Source organism: Strix aluco, chromosome 21, assembly GCF_031877795.1.
Source record: "Strix aluco isolate bStrAlu1 chromosome 21, bStrAlu1.hap1, whole genome shotgun sequence".
Classification (NCBI taxonomy): domain Eukaryota; kingdom Metazoa; phylum Chordata; class Aves; order Strigiformes; family Strigidae; genus Strix; species Strix aluco.
Window position 1 is genome coordinate 8,848,638 of NC_133951.1, and position 17,191 is coordinate 8,865,828.

Consider the following 17,191-nt stretch of genomic DNA (forward strand, 5'->3'; position numbering starts at 1 on the left):
GAGAGCTGGGCTGAGAGCCCACATGTGTCCCTCTCACCCAGCACACCAGGTTCCCAATTGGCCCAGTTACCTTCCCCTCAAGGAGCTGCTCAGGCCGCAAGAACTGGTGGGAGAAGACCCTGTCTCCAGGAGGGCAGCTGCCTGGGGCCTGGTGGCTCGGTGGCCCTGGCAGAGAGGACAGAGGAGAACTGTCACAGAGGCACTCGAGCAGGGAGCAGCCCCCCCAGGGCCAGGGCGATGGCTGTCCCCAAGGCCCCATGGAGTTGGGACATCCCTCACCTGCCGGGGAGGTCAACTGCCCATTGCGTGGCTCTGATCCCAAAAGGTGTTGCTGGAGGTCGTCGCCGGCGGAGGGCAGCGGCTGGGGGAGAGGAGGAGTGAGTGGAGGAGGGAGACAAGCCCCATCGCACCCCCAGGAGTGGAGCTGGGGTTCCCGTGCTGGGCTGCTGGGCACAGCTTCAGCCAGCGAAGGGCTGGCCCCTAGAAAGAGATCTGGGCAGGATTTGGCCCAGGGCCCTTTTTCTCCTCTCAGATGCCACAGGACATGACGGAGATGCTGTGCGGTACCAACCACAGCCTCCAGCTCTTCTCAAAAAGGCCAACTGTGCTATGGGGGGCAACTGGGGACCCCCTGGGAGCATCTCTCTGCTGAGTCCTGACAGCAAATAGGCGTTTGGTGGAGGATGCTCAGCTCCTGCAGCCCCTCCTTCGCTAGGAAGTGCAGGGGTGACAGGGAAGGTGCTGGGGCTCCCTCTCCAGCCTGAGCCAGGCCTGGGGGAGCAGCATGGGGGAAGCAGGGGCTGGCGCCTACCCTGGCGTTCTCGATGAGGATGCTGGTGCTCTGCCCGTTGGTGCCCTCGGTGCTTTGGCCGCTGCCAGCACTGCGGATGCTCCCGATGCTGCCCTCGCTGCCCACACTGTTCCTGTCTCCTGCTGCTCAGGGCAGGTGGGGAGGTTGTCAGCAGCGCCCCAGGATCAGGGCTGACACAGGGCACAGAGGTCCCTGGCAGGGACCCGTGTGCCAGCACAGTGATGCCAGTAAAAACCAGCCTCCCACGAGATCCCTCCGGCCACAAGATGATGCATCGGTCCCTCCCGCCTCCCAACACACACAACACAGACAGGGTGACCTGGGCTGGCAAGGGACGCACCAAGGGGATGTGGGGACGCATCTGGTCAAGGACAGTGGGAGGGAAGGGGCTGCTCTACGGGCTCGCCTAAACTCCCTTTCCCTGCGCCTGCTCCCTCTCATCTGGCTGCTTCCCCACCAGGAGGTGGAAGGAGAGTCTCCCGCTGTGTCCCCCTGCACGGGCAGGGCTCGGAACAGGGGAAGGTCCCCAGCCCCTCTCCCTCCCCAGCTGCACCCCTGACCTGAGCTGTCAGGGCCCGGGGCCGTCCGGGTTAGGGTGAGGTGGCCATAGGCCGCTGGGACGCTCGGGGCTGCCTGGTGAGGACACTCGTCGGGGAGGTGCTGCAACCCGCCAGGGGGGGCCGGGAGGGCCCCGGGGGGACCCTGGCGCTGGTGCGCGGGTGCCACGCGGGGGACAACCATGCCTGCATTCAAAGACAAAACACGCGTGGTCAGAGCTCGTGCAGGAGGCAGCGTGGGAGGGATATCTGAGCCTCAACCCCCAAATTACCATCCCACCAAGCTAGCCAGGGCTGCGGGGACCTGTCCTACAGGAGGGGCTGGGATGGTTTCATACAGGGGACTGTCCCCAGCATGCCGAGGATGGCCACTGACCTGTTCGCTTGCTGATGACTTCAGCGATGGAGGGGGGGAAGTACCCAACCCGATCAGTGCCTTTCTGAGCGTCATGGATGTGCCCCTTCCATCGCCCATCTGGATGCTGCTCCAGGACCTGCCGTGGGGACAAGAGGGACATGGTTGATACCTGGGGTCATGGCAGGGCTGGAGGACAGGGAGCAGGGAGTAGCCTCACCGTGATGACGTCTCCTGCCCGGACGTTGAGAGCAGTTGGGTCGTGGAGGTTCCAAAAATCCTTCAAAGCTCGGACCTTCAGGATTCCTGATGCCTCTGAAGACAAGGGACAGAGGAAAGAAAGAAGGTGCCAGAGTACAGGGAGGAAAGAGAGCAGTTCAGAGAGGGCAGAGGGAGAAAACAAGAGTGAGGAGAGGGGAGAAGAAAACATTAATACTGCAGGAAGGACACAATCTCTGGACATTGCCCACATGGAGGATGGGGGCATGTCTGACAGGACTGGGATGCTGACGCTGAGAGGCTGTTCAGGAGCACTGGGAGCCCCAGGCAGGTCCCAAGGGGAAGGAGCCCCTCTCAGTGGCAGGCAGCACCCAGCTGCGTGCTGGTCCCACCTCACCTCTCAGCAGCTGCTTGATGTCCTTGCTGGCGTGCGAGGTGGTGAACTGGTTCACGATGTCCAGCGCCGTCTGGTTGTAGGTGTTCCTGATGTTCACATCAACGCCGCCCTGCCCACGAGGGGACATGGTCACAGCCAGACCCCACACCTGCTGCCGGACCCACGGGAGACAGAGGGACCGAGGGGAAGGGGGTGATGGCTGACCCCCAGGGCCTTGTCCCCCCTGTGCAGCCCTGTCCCCACCACGCTCACCTCCAGCAGCAACCGCACCACCTCCGTTTTGCCGTAGAGTGCGGCCTCGTGCAGGGCTGTGCCTGTCTTTGTCTGCTTGTTGATCTCGATCCCAGCCTTCAGTAGCTGCCTGGTGGAAGGAGGGAGAGGCATGAACACGGACATCAGGGCCAGGCGATGGGCTGCTCTGTGATGGGGACAGCCCCTTCACCGCTGAGGCTTTAGGGACGACACACTGAAGCCCGCAGCAGGGAGGTGGGTTTGGAAGGAAGCGGGACTGAAGCCGTGATGGGTTTTTCCAGGATAGGGCAGTGCCCCGGCCTGGCAGGGCGTTACCTGATGATCTCCTTGTGCCCGTTCTTGGCTGCCAGGTGCAGCGGGGTGGTGTAGTTGGGGTCGGTGGCATCCTTGGACTGTCCCTCCAGGAGGGCGACGCACAGATGGCTGTTCAGCAGCAGCTGGGCCACCTGCACGGGGCACAGGGGTGAGCAGCTGGGTGCTGGTACCCCCACCTGCACCCTCCCAGCAAGGGGCTCTCCCTTGGGGCCAGCCCTCTGCTCCCCATCCCACTGCTTCCCTCCATCTGCAGCCCCAGAGCTCGGCCAGAGCTGGTCAGTGCTTGGCAGGGCCACACTGTTGCAAAAGGGCTGTAAAAGGTCACAACAGCCAGAAATAGTCTTCCCATAATCGGGCTTTTCAGACCAAGTCCTAAAATGCTCCAGTCTCTCCAAGCCCAGAGCGACTCTCAGCATCTCAGGACAGCCCAGAGGCACAGAGGAGTTATTTTTACTGCCCTGTTTATAGCTGCAGACATTATAGATACTCCAAAAATGGAAGTATCCCCTGGCCCCCTCCCCGGTGGGGCATGGGACGGTCTGGCTGGCCACAATCCAGCCCAGCCCGGTGGTGTGATAGAGGCTGGGCCGGGGTCTCCCAGAGCATGGGGTGGCCCCGTCCCCATGAGCCCTGCTGGGGACCTCGAGCAGCCAAGTGGGGCTGGGCACTCAGGGCTTGTGGGGATTAGCCAGCTCAGCCTATCTGTGCTTAAATGGGAGCAAAGCTGGGCTGGGCGGGGGGAGGCTGCAGGGAACAGGGAGTGAGGACTCCTGGCTTCTCTCCCAGCCTGATGCTGCCCTGCTGTGAGGTCAGGAGCAAAACCTGCAGCTCCCAGGTTCAGGATCCGGCCTTGCCTGGCTGTGGGATGAGGCAGGTGCTACCTGCCAGGCTCTGAGACTCGTGGAGGAGGGAGAGTGGTCATGGCTGGACCCAGCGCTTTGCTTCCAGAGGAGCCAGCCAGCTCCAGAGCTGCCCCCGAGAAGTGCCCGGTGCAGGGCAGAGCCCCCCAGCCCTCACCTTCAGCCGCCCGAACTCGCAGGCCAGGTCCAGGGGGGTTTTCTTCGCCTTGTTGATGAGGCAGGGGTTGGACTGGTGCTGGAGCAGCATCTCTGACTGCGGGGGAGCAACATGGTACAGGGGCTCAGCATCATCCCACACCCCTGCCTCCCTCCTGCCTGGCACGATGGGGTTTGCCCCCACCCGCACACCCCCAGAGAGACCCGGGGTGGCTGCGTGGGTGGTGCTGGGCTCTCACTTACCACCTCGTAGTGGCCGTACTGTGCCGAGAGGTGCAGCGGGATCTGCCCGTCCAGCGAGGCCATATTGACGGAGGCAGCAGCGCGCAGCAGCACCCGCACTGGCTCCACGCGCCCCTGCCAGGCCGCGTAGTGCAAGGGGCGCATCCCTGGGGGGGAAGCGGGGCTCAGCAGGGCTGGATGCAGCCCCCAGCCTCACTCAGAGGGCTGAGCCAGCTGCTGGAGGCACGGGGCCATGCCAGGGGGTCACCCCTTACCATTGCTGTCCTTGATGTCGACGGTGGCCTGTGCCTCCAGCAGCAGCGAGATGAGGTCCAGGCTGCCGCCCAGGGCTGCGTGGTGCAGTGCTGAGAACCTGCGACACAAGGCAGGGCTCAGCCCGGCCCCGGCCCCCACTGTGCTGTCCCTACAGCCCCCGCCTGCACGGGGACACACACCGAGGGCTGGGGTGGCCACCGGCTGTTCCTAGCTACGTCCTTCCTGATTCCCCACTCCCAGTGCCTCGGTTTCCCCATATCTCTCCATGCTGTCCGTGCCCCAGGGCTCAGCGAGGGATGAAGGGACCCCATGCGCCCCCTGAGACCTCAGTGAGATGGGTCCCTCACCACCCAGCCCTGTGCGGGGGGGGCAAGCAGGCAGGATGGAGAGAGTTGCATCTCCCCTCTCCGCGGTGCAGCCAGGCAGCCCGAAGCCGCGCTGCTCACAGCAAACGCACCGGCCCAGCGGCTACTCCTGGGCGCTCCACCAGCCGCCCCCTCCCCATGCCAGCAGGGATGCTGGGAGCCCACGGCGCAGTGTGGGAGGCCGCTGGTAATGAAAGAGCCCTGTGTCTCGGGGCTGTGAAAAGGGCCTGTCTGCCCAGCGCTCCCCCCGTGCTGTCACGTGAAGGGCCATGGCCGAGGGAGAGGTCCCCGTGCTGCCGGGGATTAGCCCGTGTGCTGATCCAAGGGGCATAGGGGTCTCCAGATGGTGCTGGCCCAGGGCTCCAACAGGCTCAGCAGGATCCCAGCCCTGTGCTGGGGCCACAGCTCACCCAGCATGGCTCTCCTCCCAGACCACAGTCCCAGAGCACCCCCAAATCCCTGTGCAGAGTCTCTGGGCATTGCAGGAGGGACGCTAACCCCAGCAGAGAGGGCTGCTCCTTCCTTCAATGCAGCCACCATGTCCCTGAGCCCACACCAAAACCTCTGCCTCAAAGCGAGAATGCAGGAGGTACAAAAATCCCCCCTGTGCCAACCCTGCGGGGATCCCTGCGGGGCCAGTTCTGCCCTGGAGGTGGCTGCACAAACCCACGCTCGTCCACTCCATTGTCCCTAAGCCGTGAGCGAGGTGACACTGAGGACACTGCCAGCAGCACGGCTCTCCCGGAGGGTGCACGCTGCTGTCCCCATGCACGGGTGTCACCTCCCCGCTGTCCCCTTCCTGCACCCCAGCGAAACCCAATGCGCCCCCCATGCTGTTAATACCCTGCACGTGGGCCCTTTACCCTCATTCCCATCAGCAGCCCTCCTGGAGCTGCCCGAGCACAAGCCCTGTGCCTTATCAGAATCAGATCATTGCTTCTATTATTACATTTTTTTTCTATTAAGCTCCATCTGCACAGTATTATTTTAAGACAGAGCCATCCTGCACATTTTCAACCCCCCGCTGGCCTGTTAGGACTCATCACGGACACCTCCTCCTACAGAGTCCTCGAAAAGAAAACATGTAGAAATTAGGTACAACAACAGTACATAAAACAATGCTAATAACTCACAGGTCAGAGTTAATTCAATAAGAATAACATGCTTATTTATTTTATGGGCCTCTGTGGTTTCTTTAACTCTCAGTACCCAGCTTATTAAGTGCTTGGATTTTGGAAGTGATGAGCTACACAAATATGCTGTGGTCACTTGGCAACCTCATCTTTTCTTTCTCTAAACGCCCCGCAAGTGAAGGGATTTTGCTCTTGTGAAATTAAGCACAGGCACAAGCACGTGCAGGCGCCGGGGCCAGCTGGGTGCCCCTCTGTGCCTCAACCAGCACTCGGGACACGGGGCACTGGCTGGACAGGCTGCGATCCCTTTTCACCCCCAGCCCTACGGAGGGGGACACAGAAGAGCTTTATGAAGGATTTTGCAGGATGGGTTGAGCACAGCCCTCAGCTCAGATCTGGGCAGGCGTTGGGTCTGCCTCTGCAGGGCTTGCCCTGGCTTCAGGATGCTGTTGTGTTCTCCAGGGCACAGCACCTACCCTCGAAAGCTTTGTGATACCCAGAACTGCAGAACCAACTGGATACTGGGGAGAGCAAGCCCACCCACACTGGCAGCAGCAGCACCCAGCACCCTGCCAGGGGAGAACTCACCCGTCTGCATCCTGGTAGTTCACGTTCAGGCGCTTGGCAGATCCCAGGAGCTCTGCAGAGAGAGGAGGTGAAGGTCAGGGCAGGAGGCAGAGCCCACACCACCCCGCACGGCCCTGTGACCCCGCGTGAACCCCGTCCTGCAGCCGCACCGACCTCCCAGTGCACAGAACAGCGCCTGGCCCATCCCGGCGGCCTCTCCTCTCCTCTCTCTTTCCACGTTCACCTCCACGAACCCTCAATGAGCTGACCCAGCTTGAGCTCAGACCCCTTCCTCCCTCCGTCCCTCCTGCCCCATCTCTGTGCACCCCCGGGATGGGTCAGACCCCGCAGCTCCTGTCACCCCAGCTTGTTGGGATGGCACTTCCCTCCCCTTTATAGGCAGCAACACCCCAAAACTGCTGAGCAGGGCTGTTTTGCCCCCCACTCGCTCCCTCTGCTCACCACTGCCGCCGAAGCCTGGCCCACAGACCACATGGTTGGCATTTTTATGGTGGGGCAGAGGCTGAAGCCTCCAGCCATGAATGTGAGGATTGTGCCACCTCGGATATCCCCGTCCACCCGCCCGTCCCTCCCTCCCCTTCAGGGACCACTGAGCAGCAGAGGATGCTCACCCCACCCTCGGCACAGCCTCACTCGCACCCCCGGCTGCCCGCTCCTTCCCGCAATTAATTCGAATGAATTCCTTCCTCCCACACAGAGAGGACGTTTTATTCTTCACCAAGGGGTTGAGAGCGGATTAACATCTCTGGAATTCATCCGCCAAGTCAAAAGGGAAAGAAAGGGGAAGGTATGCAGGGGGCAAGAAATGCCACCGCCTCTCCTCTGCCTTTCCAGGCAGCCCCATCGCCGAGCCGGGGAGGATTAAATGCTTTGAAAGGTTTCTGTACTGTTTCCTATGGAAAATCAAAGTCCAAGAGCCGGGCTCCAAGCCCAGGGTGAAACAGCTGCTCAAACCCCACTGAAACATGGTGGGGTCCTGGGGAAGGAGTCCCCTCTCTTGCAGCTGAGCAGATCTCTAGAGCTGCAGCTCCCTCTGCTCCCCCTCTGTTCCCTTCTCATTTCCCCCTCTCCCAGGATCCCTGCCCACCTTGCATGGCAGATCCCATACAAAGCCGTACTCCACTGCATGGCCCCTCTGCCTGCAAGAAGAGCTGAAGAGGGGGCTGGCTCATTCATCATGCAAATGGATAATTAAAGGAAACCAAGGAATGGTGGGTTCATTACTGCAATTTACAGTGTTTTGTAAACAGCCTAATTAATGCAAAATGGGCTTGGAGTGGCTGCTGGTGAAGGACTCGTGACTCGTTGCCACAGCTGAGGGGATCAGGACGGGATCACCCTAATTACCTCTTCCAGGGGCTGTTTGTCTTCAGAGCGGCAGCAAGCAGCTCCACCAACCCAAAAGCCCTTCCTGAAGGAACCAGCTCCCAAAACCATCACTCAGCAGAGCTCCCTTTTCCCTCCCAGCCCCGTATTGCCCAAGACCCCAGGATCTGGGGTCTCCATCAAGGACAAGCTCTTGCCGCAGCCCCACCGGCCAGGAAAAAATAACATTTCACTTGTAAACCGGCCACTTCTGGTCCATCGCCTCCCGCTCCCTGAGCGACCCCCCAGCCCTGCTGCCTTTTGATCAGGGTTTATAAATAGGTGTTTTTAAAGGATGCTCTGTGCAGTGGGAAGCAAAGGCCGGTGTGGATTTGCTCCCATCAGTTGCAGCTGAAAATTGCCACAGGGTTTTGCTGCTGAGAAAGGCTGTGGAGGAGGAGGAAGAGTCCTTACCCAGAGCAGGAGGGACAGAGCCCTGTGCGAGCTGGGTGGCAGAGCGGAGCCAGGCGGGTGATGCCGGGAAGAGAAGGGCTGGACGGCGATGTCCACTGAGCACAAGCACATCCAAAAGAGGCAGAAACATCCCACAGCCCCCAAGGGCTGGTCCTGGAGTTGAGCAATGCCCGCTATTTGAGGAGGGAGAGTTCACCCCAGAATCCCACCCTGACCCCCTACTACAAGGGGACTGGGCTGGCCGGTGGGGTCCAGTAAGCAGGGCTGGGATGTGGTGGGTGTCCCAGGACATGGTGGGTGTCCCAGGACACGGTGGGTGTCCCTGCCCGCTCCCTGGCCCCAGGAGGCAGCTGTCAGCATCTGCACAGCAAAATGCCTGTGTCTTTGCTCCTCTCCCCAGGCAACATTCCTCAAATTAGTTCCCTGCTCCGGCAGCCCAGCAAGGTCAGGATGCCAGGCAGGACCATGCAGACATGGCGTGGGTGGCTGGGAAAGCAGCGGGTCCCAAAAAGTTGAGTTGGGAGCAGCACTTTGTATCCACCTCAGGCAGGAAGGGAAAGAGATTGTCCCTGGTTTGTAGCTGGGTAAATTGCTGCTTAGAGCTCTGGAGGGTTTACAGCCAGGCTGAAAGGTAAAGCGTGGGTAGGAAAGGGGCCAGGCACCCTGGCACCATGGGCACAAAGGCACAAGCAAAGGGAAGAAGAGCAGAGGGATGGAGGGGAAAACAGAACACAGCCAGGCAGGCGGGACCCCTTTGCCAGCACTGTCCCGCTGCAAACCTCTGCACCGTATGGCAGGTGGGGCCAGCAAAGCAACCCCAAAGGGAGCCCTGCCTCAGCGGGGAGCCAGCGCCAGGACAGGGTGAAGCAGTGGGGCAGCACGAGGGCTGCCAAGAGGATGCCACCAGCCCCTGTCATGCTCCTGGGGACACAGTAACAGGAAGGCAGGTGATAGGGTGCTTCTCTGCATCCCTCTTCCTCATCCCATCCATGTGCTCCTTTTGACTGATTCCCCCACTTTTCTCCCCATTTCTTCAGCCCCTTCTCTCCCTGTCAGTGCCCTGGCAGCTCCAGGCTCCTCAGCCTTTCTCACCCAGATGTTTTGGGGTTCAGCGGAGGCCGGGCCGAGCTGTTCCCAGTCCCACAGCCCCCTCAGACTGGCTGGTTCAGAGGTGCAGCTCTGGCTGGGACACCACAGAGCTGGGCTGGGAAAGGGCTGTGGGACTGGGGTTGATCCATCCACGGCACTGGGATGGGGTGGCCAGACCCTTCCCAGCCGCATCATCACCTCCTCTGGGTTTGCACCAGGGCAGGAGCATCCTCAGGCTCGATCCGCACCCCTGCTCCCCGCTGGGAGCACACTCACATCCTGGGAAAATGAACTCAGGAAAATATGGATGCAGCACTGAAATGCAAAAAGCCCTGAAGGGGATATTTCCAGTGGAAAACCCGGCTTGGCGCACCCCAAGGGTTAACTCTGGCTGTGGGTTCCCCCTGCTTGGCTCCAAGGGGTCCCGCGGGGCCCCCACCCCGCTCTGCGCCCCTTCTCCAGCACGTTCGCTGGCGCCTGCCTGGGCAGGATGAGGCTCGGCAGCGCAGGGCCGGGGCTGAGCGAGGCCTCGAGGGAGCCAGCGAGCTTCTGTGCGGCGTCTGGCTGCCAAGCGGCAGGCGGGAAGCACCTCCGGAGCGCTCCGACAAATTGCTTACAAATGTAGGGCCCGCGTGCTGCGCCGGACGCCGGCTGTGGCAAAGGCAGCGCAGCCGCCCGCCCGCCAGACGGGGCCGAGACCCTCGACCACAGCACACTCTGGCTCCAGCCCCGGCCAGGGGGAAAGTGCCAGCCCTCGGCCTTTCGGATCCTCGCTGGTGAGGGGGCCAGGATGGTGCAGCCCCACATGGCATGGTTCCAACCAGCTCCACCGACCAAGCAGCTGCACCCTGTGCCTCAGTTTCCCTGTGGGGCCGGGCTGCACCCCCACGGTGGGGATGCCAGGCCGGACTGAGCTCCCCGTGGGGTGTAGCGGGTACCTGGGGGAGCAGCCGGCCAGGGCAGGCACCTCACCCGCACTGCTGGCAGCCGGCCAGGCACAAACTCATATTTACCCCCTCAGGGTGCTTGCCTGGCGCCGGCTGCGTGGAGCCAGGCGTGCCCTCGCCCGGCCTGGCTGGCACCCCCTATGCCAGCACGCCGGGCACCCCATGTCACCCCATGCCCTTCACCGGAGACCTTGTCCCTGCAGGGACACCCCTTGGGCTTCACCCTGTGGTCTCGGAGACTGACACGATCCCTCTGAAGCACTGAACTGCTCACCGGGAAGGAGAGACACACGCTTGCCTGGGTTTGGCTGGGGAAGGAAATGCCCAGGTATCCCATGTCCCCCCTCACGTGTCCCTTGGAGACTCCTGCCCTGGCTCTCACAGGGAGAGTCAGGCTCCAGAAAGCTGCTTTTGCTGTAACCCCCCAATTTTGTCCACCCAGTGTGGCCACAGCAGAGCTCCTCTACTGCAAGCCCCTGTCTCTGTGCGGGACAGACAGACCTATAACTGGAGACCCACCTTGCCAGAGATGCCTTGAAAAACCACACCTTTCTGCTGGTCCTGTGTCACAGACCCTCGTCCCTTCCCCTTGCCCTGGGGAATCGCATCCCTGCACCACTGCAGGTATCCCTGTGCCATGAGCCTCCCTGCACTACGGGTCTGAGCATCCCTGTATCATGAGCATCCCTCAACATCCAGCCTGAGCATCCCTGTACTGCTGGCCATGGGTACCCTACATGCAGGGATGCTTTGTCTGGGCACTGCAGGAACACTGTCCTGCTGCCCCGGGCAGTGGGAGGAGGCTGGTGTGCTCTTGGCACACCAAATACATGCACACATACCCTCTTGGGAAAATAAAATCCACCTGAGGACTGTTGCCACTAAGCAAATAAACCAGCTGGAGGAGCTCATCAGCTGTGATCCTGCAGAGCACCAGCCATCTCTGATGGTGGTGGCAGCCTCCTGGGGCTGGAGGTGGAGGTGGCAGGAGGTGGCAGCTTCACCCAACCTGCCCTGCCCGCCTCGACCTGTGCTGACGGCCTGAGGTGGCCTCAGTGTACAGGGGGTTCCTGCCAGGGTTCAGGAGACACTTGATGTCTTGCCCAAAATTGCGACCCAAAGAGGTGACGTTCATCTCTCTTCTGCAGGAATCGCCCTTCCCCGTCTCTCCTCCGTCCACAGGCACGTCCACTGCGGCCACCCGCACCCGGCTCCTCCCGGCGCAGCCTCCTGGCAAACCGGCTGCTTCAGGTGCAGTTTCCCAATAAGTTCAGAAGAGATTTGCCCGCTTCGATAGGGAAGGAGCTTGGCCACAGAGACATTAAGAAACTCAACCGAAGTTGCCCAGCAAGCTTGGGACGGAGGTTGGATGAGAGCCAAGGGCTCCTGACCCCGGCTGCCTGCCACAGCCACCAGCCCGCACCCCAAACACCGGGCCCAGCGCTGTGCCCAGCTCCCCGGGCAGGCAGGGCCCCCCCTGTTTCCCCTGTGGTTATGGTGGGTGAATTTGGCTGACAGGGTGCTGCCACCTGAGATACTCAGCTGAGCACCCACCCCTGCATCCAAAGGCCACAGGTATCCAAACGCCACGGGTGTCCAAATGCCACGGGTGCTCTCCTGCCCGCAAATGGCGCGTGCCAGGGCTCGAGGCTTCGCAGCGTCCCTGCAAACGGGCTCCCTACCAACGCTGACAAACAGGTCCTCCACCAAGCCAGGCACTGCAGGGTGGGTCCAACTGGGGCAAAGCCACTGGGTTAACTGGCAGGGACAGGGAGGCTGCAATCAGGGAGGTAGATTCCCATCAACACAGGGCAAACAGCAGTGATGGGAGAGCGTGACACGGCAGTGAGCCCTTTATCCTTCCCTGCACCAGTGTCTGGCAACTCCTTGAGAATAATTGGTGTCTTCAGTCCTTGAGAATCCTACCAAACCCAGGTGCGAGACACACCAGACCTGGCCAGGGCTCTGCCTGCTTTGACGCTGCCCAGGCTGCGCGACGGCTGTCACACCCAAGCCCTGCTCCTGGTTTTGGCAGCTTGGGTCCAGCTGGAATTACCCCAGCAAGTGCAGCAACCTGCTGGGAGCTGAACTCCCAGCAGCTCCTCACAGCACCCCGAGGGCTGGACGCAGCATCCCTGTGCTGTGAGCATCCCCATGCCAAAACACAGACTGCTTGTCTCTAACAACAGACTCCACCATCTACCTCTGGCTTGAGCCCCAAATCTTAGGGCTTACAGCCACGCAGAACCCAAGCCATCCCTGCCACCAAGTTGTCTCTGCCGATGGCACGTCTGAGCCTCCTCTGGCAGCTCTGCCTCCCTCCTCATCTCTGCTTTCTCCTTCTCTAAGCTCTTCTGTCCTACAACATGTTCAGATAAGATGGTGGATGATGGTGAAGGCAGGCAATGGCAGAGGAGTTTGAGAGGTCCAAGGCATCTGCCCTCCTCCCTGGGCTGGGCTGGGGATCCATGACAGACAAAGGGAAGGATCTGGGGACATGGCAGCAGAAACATGGAGTCAACTGGAGCCTTTTTTCTTCTTTGGGAAAGGGTGGGAGCCTTCTTCTCAGGGAAAATCCAACAATTAAGTTTTTTAAAGAGGTTGGCAGCAGGAGGGAGCAGGGGCAGCATCCCTGCACAGCACAGACATTGATTGCCCACCCCCAGCCCAGCCACCCCAGGACCCCTGGCCAGACCCCCAATTTCCCCCCACTGCTTCCCCCCCACAAGCAATGCAGGAAAAAACAGGCAGCTTGTTCAATGCGAAGGCTCCCAGAACAATGAAAGGAAAAGCAGAGTCGGAAACCCCGTTCCCATCCACGCAGCTGGGAAGAAGGTGCAGCTCTTGCCCCTGAGGGTTGATGGCCACAGCAGGGATAGAAGGAGCAATTGCTAAGGGGGGAACAGCATCACAGGAATCCTTTGGGGCTGGATTCACCCCTTGCAAAAGCCAAACACTGCTCCTGCTTTGAGTTTCAGGCCCCCGGAAGGATCTCAGCTGCATGGTGGGATGAACAGCACTTGCTCCCCTTCCCCACAATAATCTGGGGGTTCACACAGGCTGCCTACTCCAAAGCGATGCACCCCAGCCCAGCTCCCCCAGCAAGGGGAAGCGGTAACACCCCTTCCCCACAGAGCCAAAATCGCATCCCCCAGCCCTGGCCAGGATGGAAACAGCTGGGAAAGGCTTTGGGTGGGGGAAGCCAGGCGGCTCCTTCAGAGATACAAGGGCTCCTTTCCCAGCTGGCCAGGGAAACGCGTTACCGGGAGGTGAAGTCACCGTCCCTGCTGGGACCTGGCTATTCCGCTCTCCAGGATATGAACTCAGAGGAGCTGTATTTGCCCAGGGAAGAGGTGGAGCCTTTTCCATTTCCCCCATCCTTCCGAAAAGACAGGACACCTCCCGAGCGGGAAGAGATGGGGCGATAGCGGTGGGGGCCGGCGGCCAAGCACAAGCTGTGCCTGCACTCACGGTGCATCACCGGGCACGCTGCGGGGCGAAGAGCCACCCGTGGGCTGCAGGACACGAGGATCAGCAAGGCATCTGGTCCAGCATCAACAACACACCTTGGCTCCTGTTCAACTCGTTCCATACTGGTTTCAACTGGTTCTCCTGGGAGCCGGGAAAGGGGCTGCAGGGCTCTAGTGCCCCCCAGGCACCCAGGCAGAGGGGCTGCACCCACAGACACCCTCAGTGTTCTCGTTAATGCGACACCAAGCAAATAGTGCATTAATATAATCTGTGGAGGATGCTCAACTGATTGATGAGGGCAGAAATAACACAAAAGGGACTTAGAGAGATTAAGAGAACAAACCCAGGCAGATTCAACCTGGGAAAATTGCAGACTACAGCATCTGGGGAAAAATAATCCGACCGGCAGACAGTCAATGGGAGGAAGAAAGAGGGGAAGCAGGATGCAGGGGGACGGTGAGAGCAGTGTGAGCACGGGCAGGGAGGGAGCTGCCGGTGAGGAAAACAACCTCGGCAGCCCTGCACAGGGGGATGTCGCTTCCCGGGGTACCATCTTCCATTGTGCGGCCAGGGCTGTGAACATGATACAAGCTCATGGGGGACATGAGAGGTCTGGGGGGACATGAGAGGCGAGCGGCAGGCGCCAGCAGCCAAAGGGCTTGCCTTGCCCGGGAAGATTAGGGCAGGTCAGTAAGTCTGGATTTGCTGAGCAACAGTTAATTAGGGAGGGCGGGCAGGGACGCAGCAACCCACCTACACCTGGAGGGTTTTGACGCTCAAGAGGAGCACGTAGCTATTTATTTTATGGTTCTAACAATGAGCCCCAGATAAAAATTAGAGCAGCCCAGAGTGGCCAGCAAAACCCCATGAGCTCAAGGAAATGAAACAAGGATCCAGCCCTCCGCTGTAGCTTGGATGGCTGCAGCAAATCATGCAGCTCCCGGGGGTGGCAGCAAAGGTTGGGGCTGGGGTATGGGGCTGCCATAGCCCTACAGCCCCCTGTCCCCATCACTGCCAGCCTGGTGCCCGCACGTGGCAGCCAGTTTCTGGGAGCTGCTGCAGCCGGTGCAGCCGGTACTTGAAGCACACGACAATGTGGTGGCTGGAAATCCTGCAACATTCTCCCCCTTTGGCCCCAGGGAAGCTGCTGTGTGCCCGGAGCAGGCACTGCTGGGGCGGACAGAGCGGCTGTCCCCACCCTGGATGCTCTAATCTAGGCAAGGCACACACAGGATGGGAGGGGAGGCACCGGGAGGTGAAGCCGTTCGCTCGAGGTCACTCAGAAGGTCGATGGTTCAAGTGCTGTCACTCCTTCCCAAAGCCCCAGTGACCGGGAACCTAATTTTCCTCAAAGCCCCCCCTCCTCCTACCACCAGTCCGTGGGCAATCAATCGTCAGCAGCCGAGGACTAACCTCAGACCGCTGCTGGCGGCTGCGCAGCCGAGGTTTGGAGTCACAGGCAGTTAAAAATACCTTGCGGATGCCTTTCCTCAACTCTGACCCTGCGAACCGGTGCTGCCACCAGCCCCGCTCAGAGACGTGCCAGCAGGGTCTCCCAGGATGCACACAGCCCAGTCTGTGCGGGGACAGGGCAGACGCTGCCTGGGGACAGCGTTTTCCTCCCTACGAACCAAGGATTTCCACTCCTGGGGGGCTGCTGGCTCTACCCTCTATTACCAAACTGAAACGAGAGGCTCTTTGCTTCCTACGGTTGTCTTCCAGCAAACAATGCGCGGGCTATCCGGCTCTGTCTGAATTGCAGCCCGGATCCGAGCAGCTTGAGGAAATCATTTCCTTCCCTCTTGGGCAGAGACAAAACGTGGCCTCCAGCTCCTACTGGTCCCAGGGGATGCTGGCCGGGCCACTGCTCCCGCAGATGCTGTAGTGGTGCAGCCATTCGTGGCATCTGCATCGGGGAAGAGCAAGAGGATCTCACCCAGCAGCAGCTGCTCGGCACTCCCAAGCCATGAGGGGTGGGAGGGATCCCTCTCCAAATCCCCTCTCAGGCAACAGCAAGGGTGCAGAGGGCACCTGTCTCTCTTTGCTGCTCCCATCCCCTACCAAAGCAAGTGGGAACAGCCTGGCTGCTCCACGCTGCTGCCAACGGCGAGAGGGATGGGTCTGTTCCCAGCGGGCACAGGCCAAGCTCTCTCCTGCCTGGGACAAGCCACCTGAGCAAGACGAACCCACCGCTGCTCTCTCCGTTCCCTGCCAAGGCTGGGGAGGGCAGCGCGGCTTTGCCTGTGCCCAGTGTGAGGGCTCTTTGCCAGCCAGGTCAGACCCTCCAGCTGCCCGCCTGGGTTTCCGGCTTGCCGGGCAATGCCATGAAGTGGGAGAAGTCGTTGCCAAAATTCAGCAGAGCATCTGGCAGGTGGCACTTTTCTCGTGCCTTGGCTGGAGCGGGATGTTTTCATCCAGCTGCGGCAGTGAAGGATTCCCCCAGAACCCCGGTCTGCAGCGGGATCCCATCTGCAGGGGACAAGGGAGGGACATGACAGCTATATCACCATGATGCCCTGCACCACCCTGCATGTCCCTAGCTGGAAGCAGCAATCACCGATAAACGCACTCAGCAGCCGGTGATGCTGTATGTCCCAGGAGAGGCATCTCCCCATCCCCGTGGTGGAAGCAGGAACCTGCACCAGATCCTGCACCCATCTTGCCATCCCTGTGGGGGCCTCGGCAGCTGCCGAGTTATTTCAGGCCTCACGTTCCTGCCCCTCTCCCCTTGTCCCAGCTGCTCTGGGGCCGGCAGGGAGGGCAGTGGGTTCCTCCCATCGCCCAGCCCGGGCGCCGGAGCCGGCTGGCAGCTGCTCGGGGACCAGCTGGGGACAAGGGTGACACAGAGCAGCCTCATCCCCCCATGTACCGTGAGAGGGACAAGGGCTGATTTACAGCAAGGTCAAAGGCATCAGAATACAATTGCAATGGATAAGGGGGGGTTGGGTCTGAGGACCCATCCGCGGGATGAGCTCCAGTCGACAGCTTCCCACGCAGGGATGGGGAAGGGGGTTTGGGGGCAGCACATCAACACCTCTGAACCCCTAAAGAGCAGGCCCACCTTAGCACCAGAGGTAAACTGATGCAAGGGCAGCATTCCCAGCCCCTCACCAAACCAAGGTTGTGCCCAGCTTCCCACAGGGACCCTGCCACCTGCGGGGACCCTGCTGTCAGGTCGGCCCCCTCCATCCCATCCTGCTGCCTCGGTGCTCCCCACACCCCGGCCCGACCGAGCAGTGGTGGGATGCAAGCCAAGGCCTGCCCGCTCCCTGGACCCCTGCCGGCAACCCGATCTGTTTACGCCTTTCCAGCGCGGCGGGTGCGTGTCGGGAACGGCCCCGGCAAGCCCGAGTTGGCGGCGGAGGCAGGACGTGGGAGCTGAGCACAGAAACCCCCGCC

General features: G+C 60.9%; 1 protein-coding gene across 1 annotated transcript in view; it reads right to left on the reverse strand.

The window, feature by feature from the left end:
• The window catches only part of CASKIN2 (CASK interacting protein 2), a 34,713-nt gene that overhangs the window by 6,542 nt on the left and 10,980 nt on the right, over positions 1-17,191 (reverse strand). Inside the window, exons 3-15 of the mRNA XM_074847329.1 lie at positions 6,507-6,558; positions 4,420-4,517; positions 4,166-4,311; positions 3,924-4,019; positions 2,907-3,037; positions 2,592-2,700; positions 2,340-2,448; positions 1,944-2,038; positions 1,745-1,862; positions 1,372-1,554; positions 812-933; positions 280-361; positions 71-165 (exon numbers count right to left, since the gene is read on the reverse strand). Coding sequence (XP_074703430.1) covers positions 71-165; positions 280-361; positions 812-933; positions 1,372-1,554; positions 1,745-1,862; positions 1,944-2,038; positions 2,340-2,448; positions 2,592-2,700; positions 2,907-3,037; positions 3,924-4,019; positions 4,166-4,311; positions 4,420-4,517; positions 6,507-6,558 — 1,436 coding nt within the window. The remainder of the gene's footprint in view (positions 1-70; positions 166-279; positions 362-811; positions 934-1,371; positions 1,555-1,744; positions 1,863-1,943; positions 2,039-2,339; positions 2,449-2,591; positions 2,701-2,906; positions 3,038-3,923; positions 4,020-4,165; positions 4,312-4,419; positions 4,518-6,506; positions 6,559-17,191) is intronic.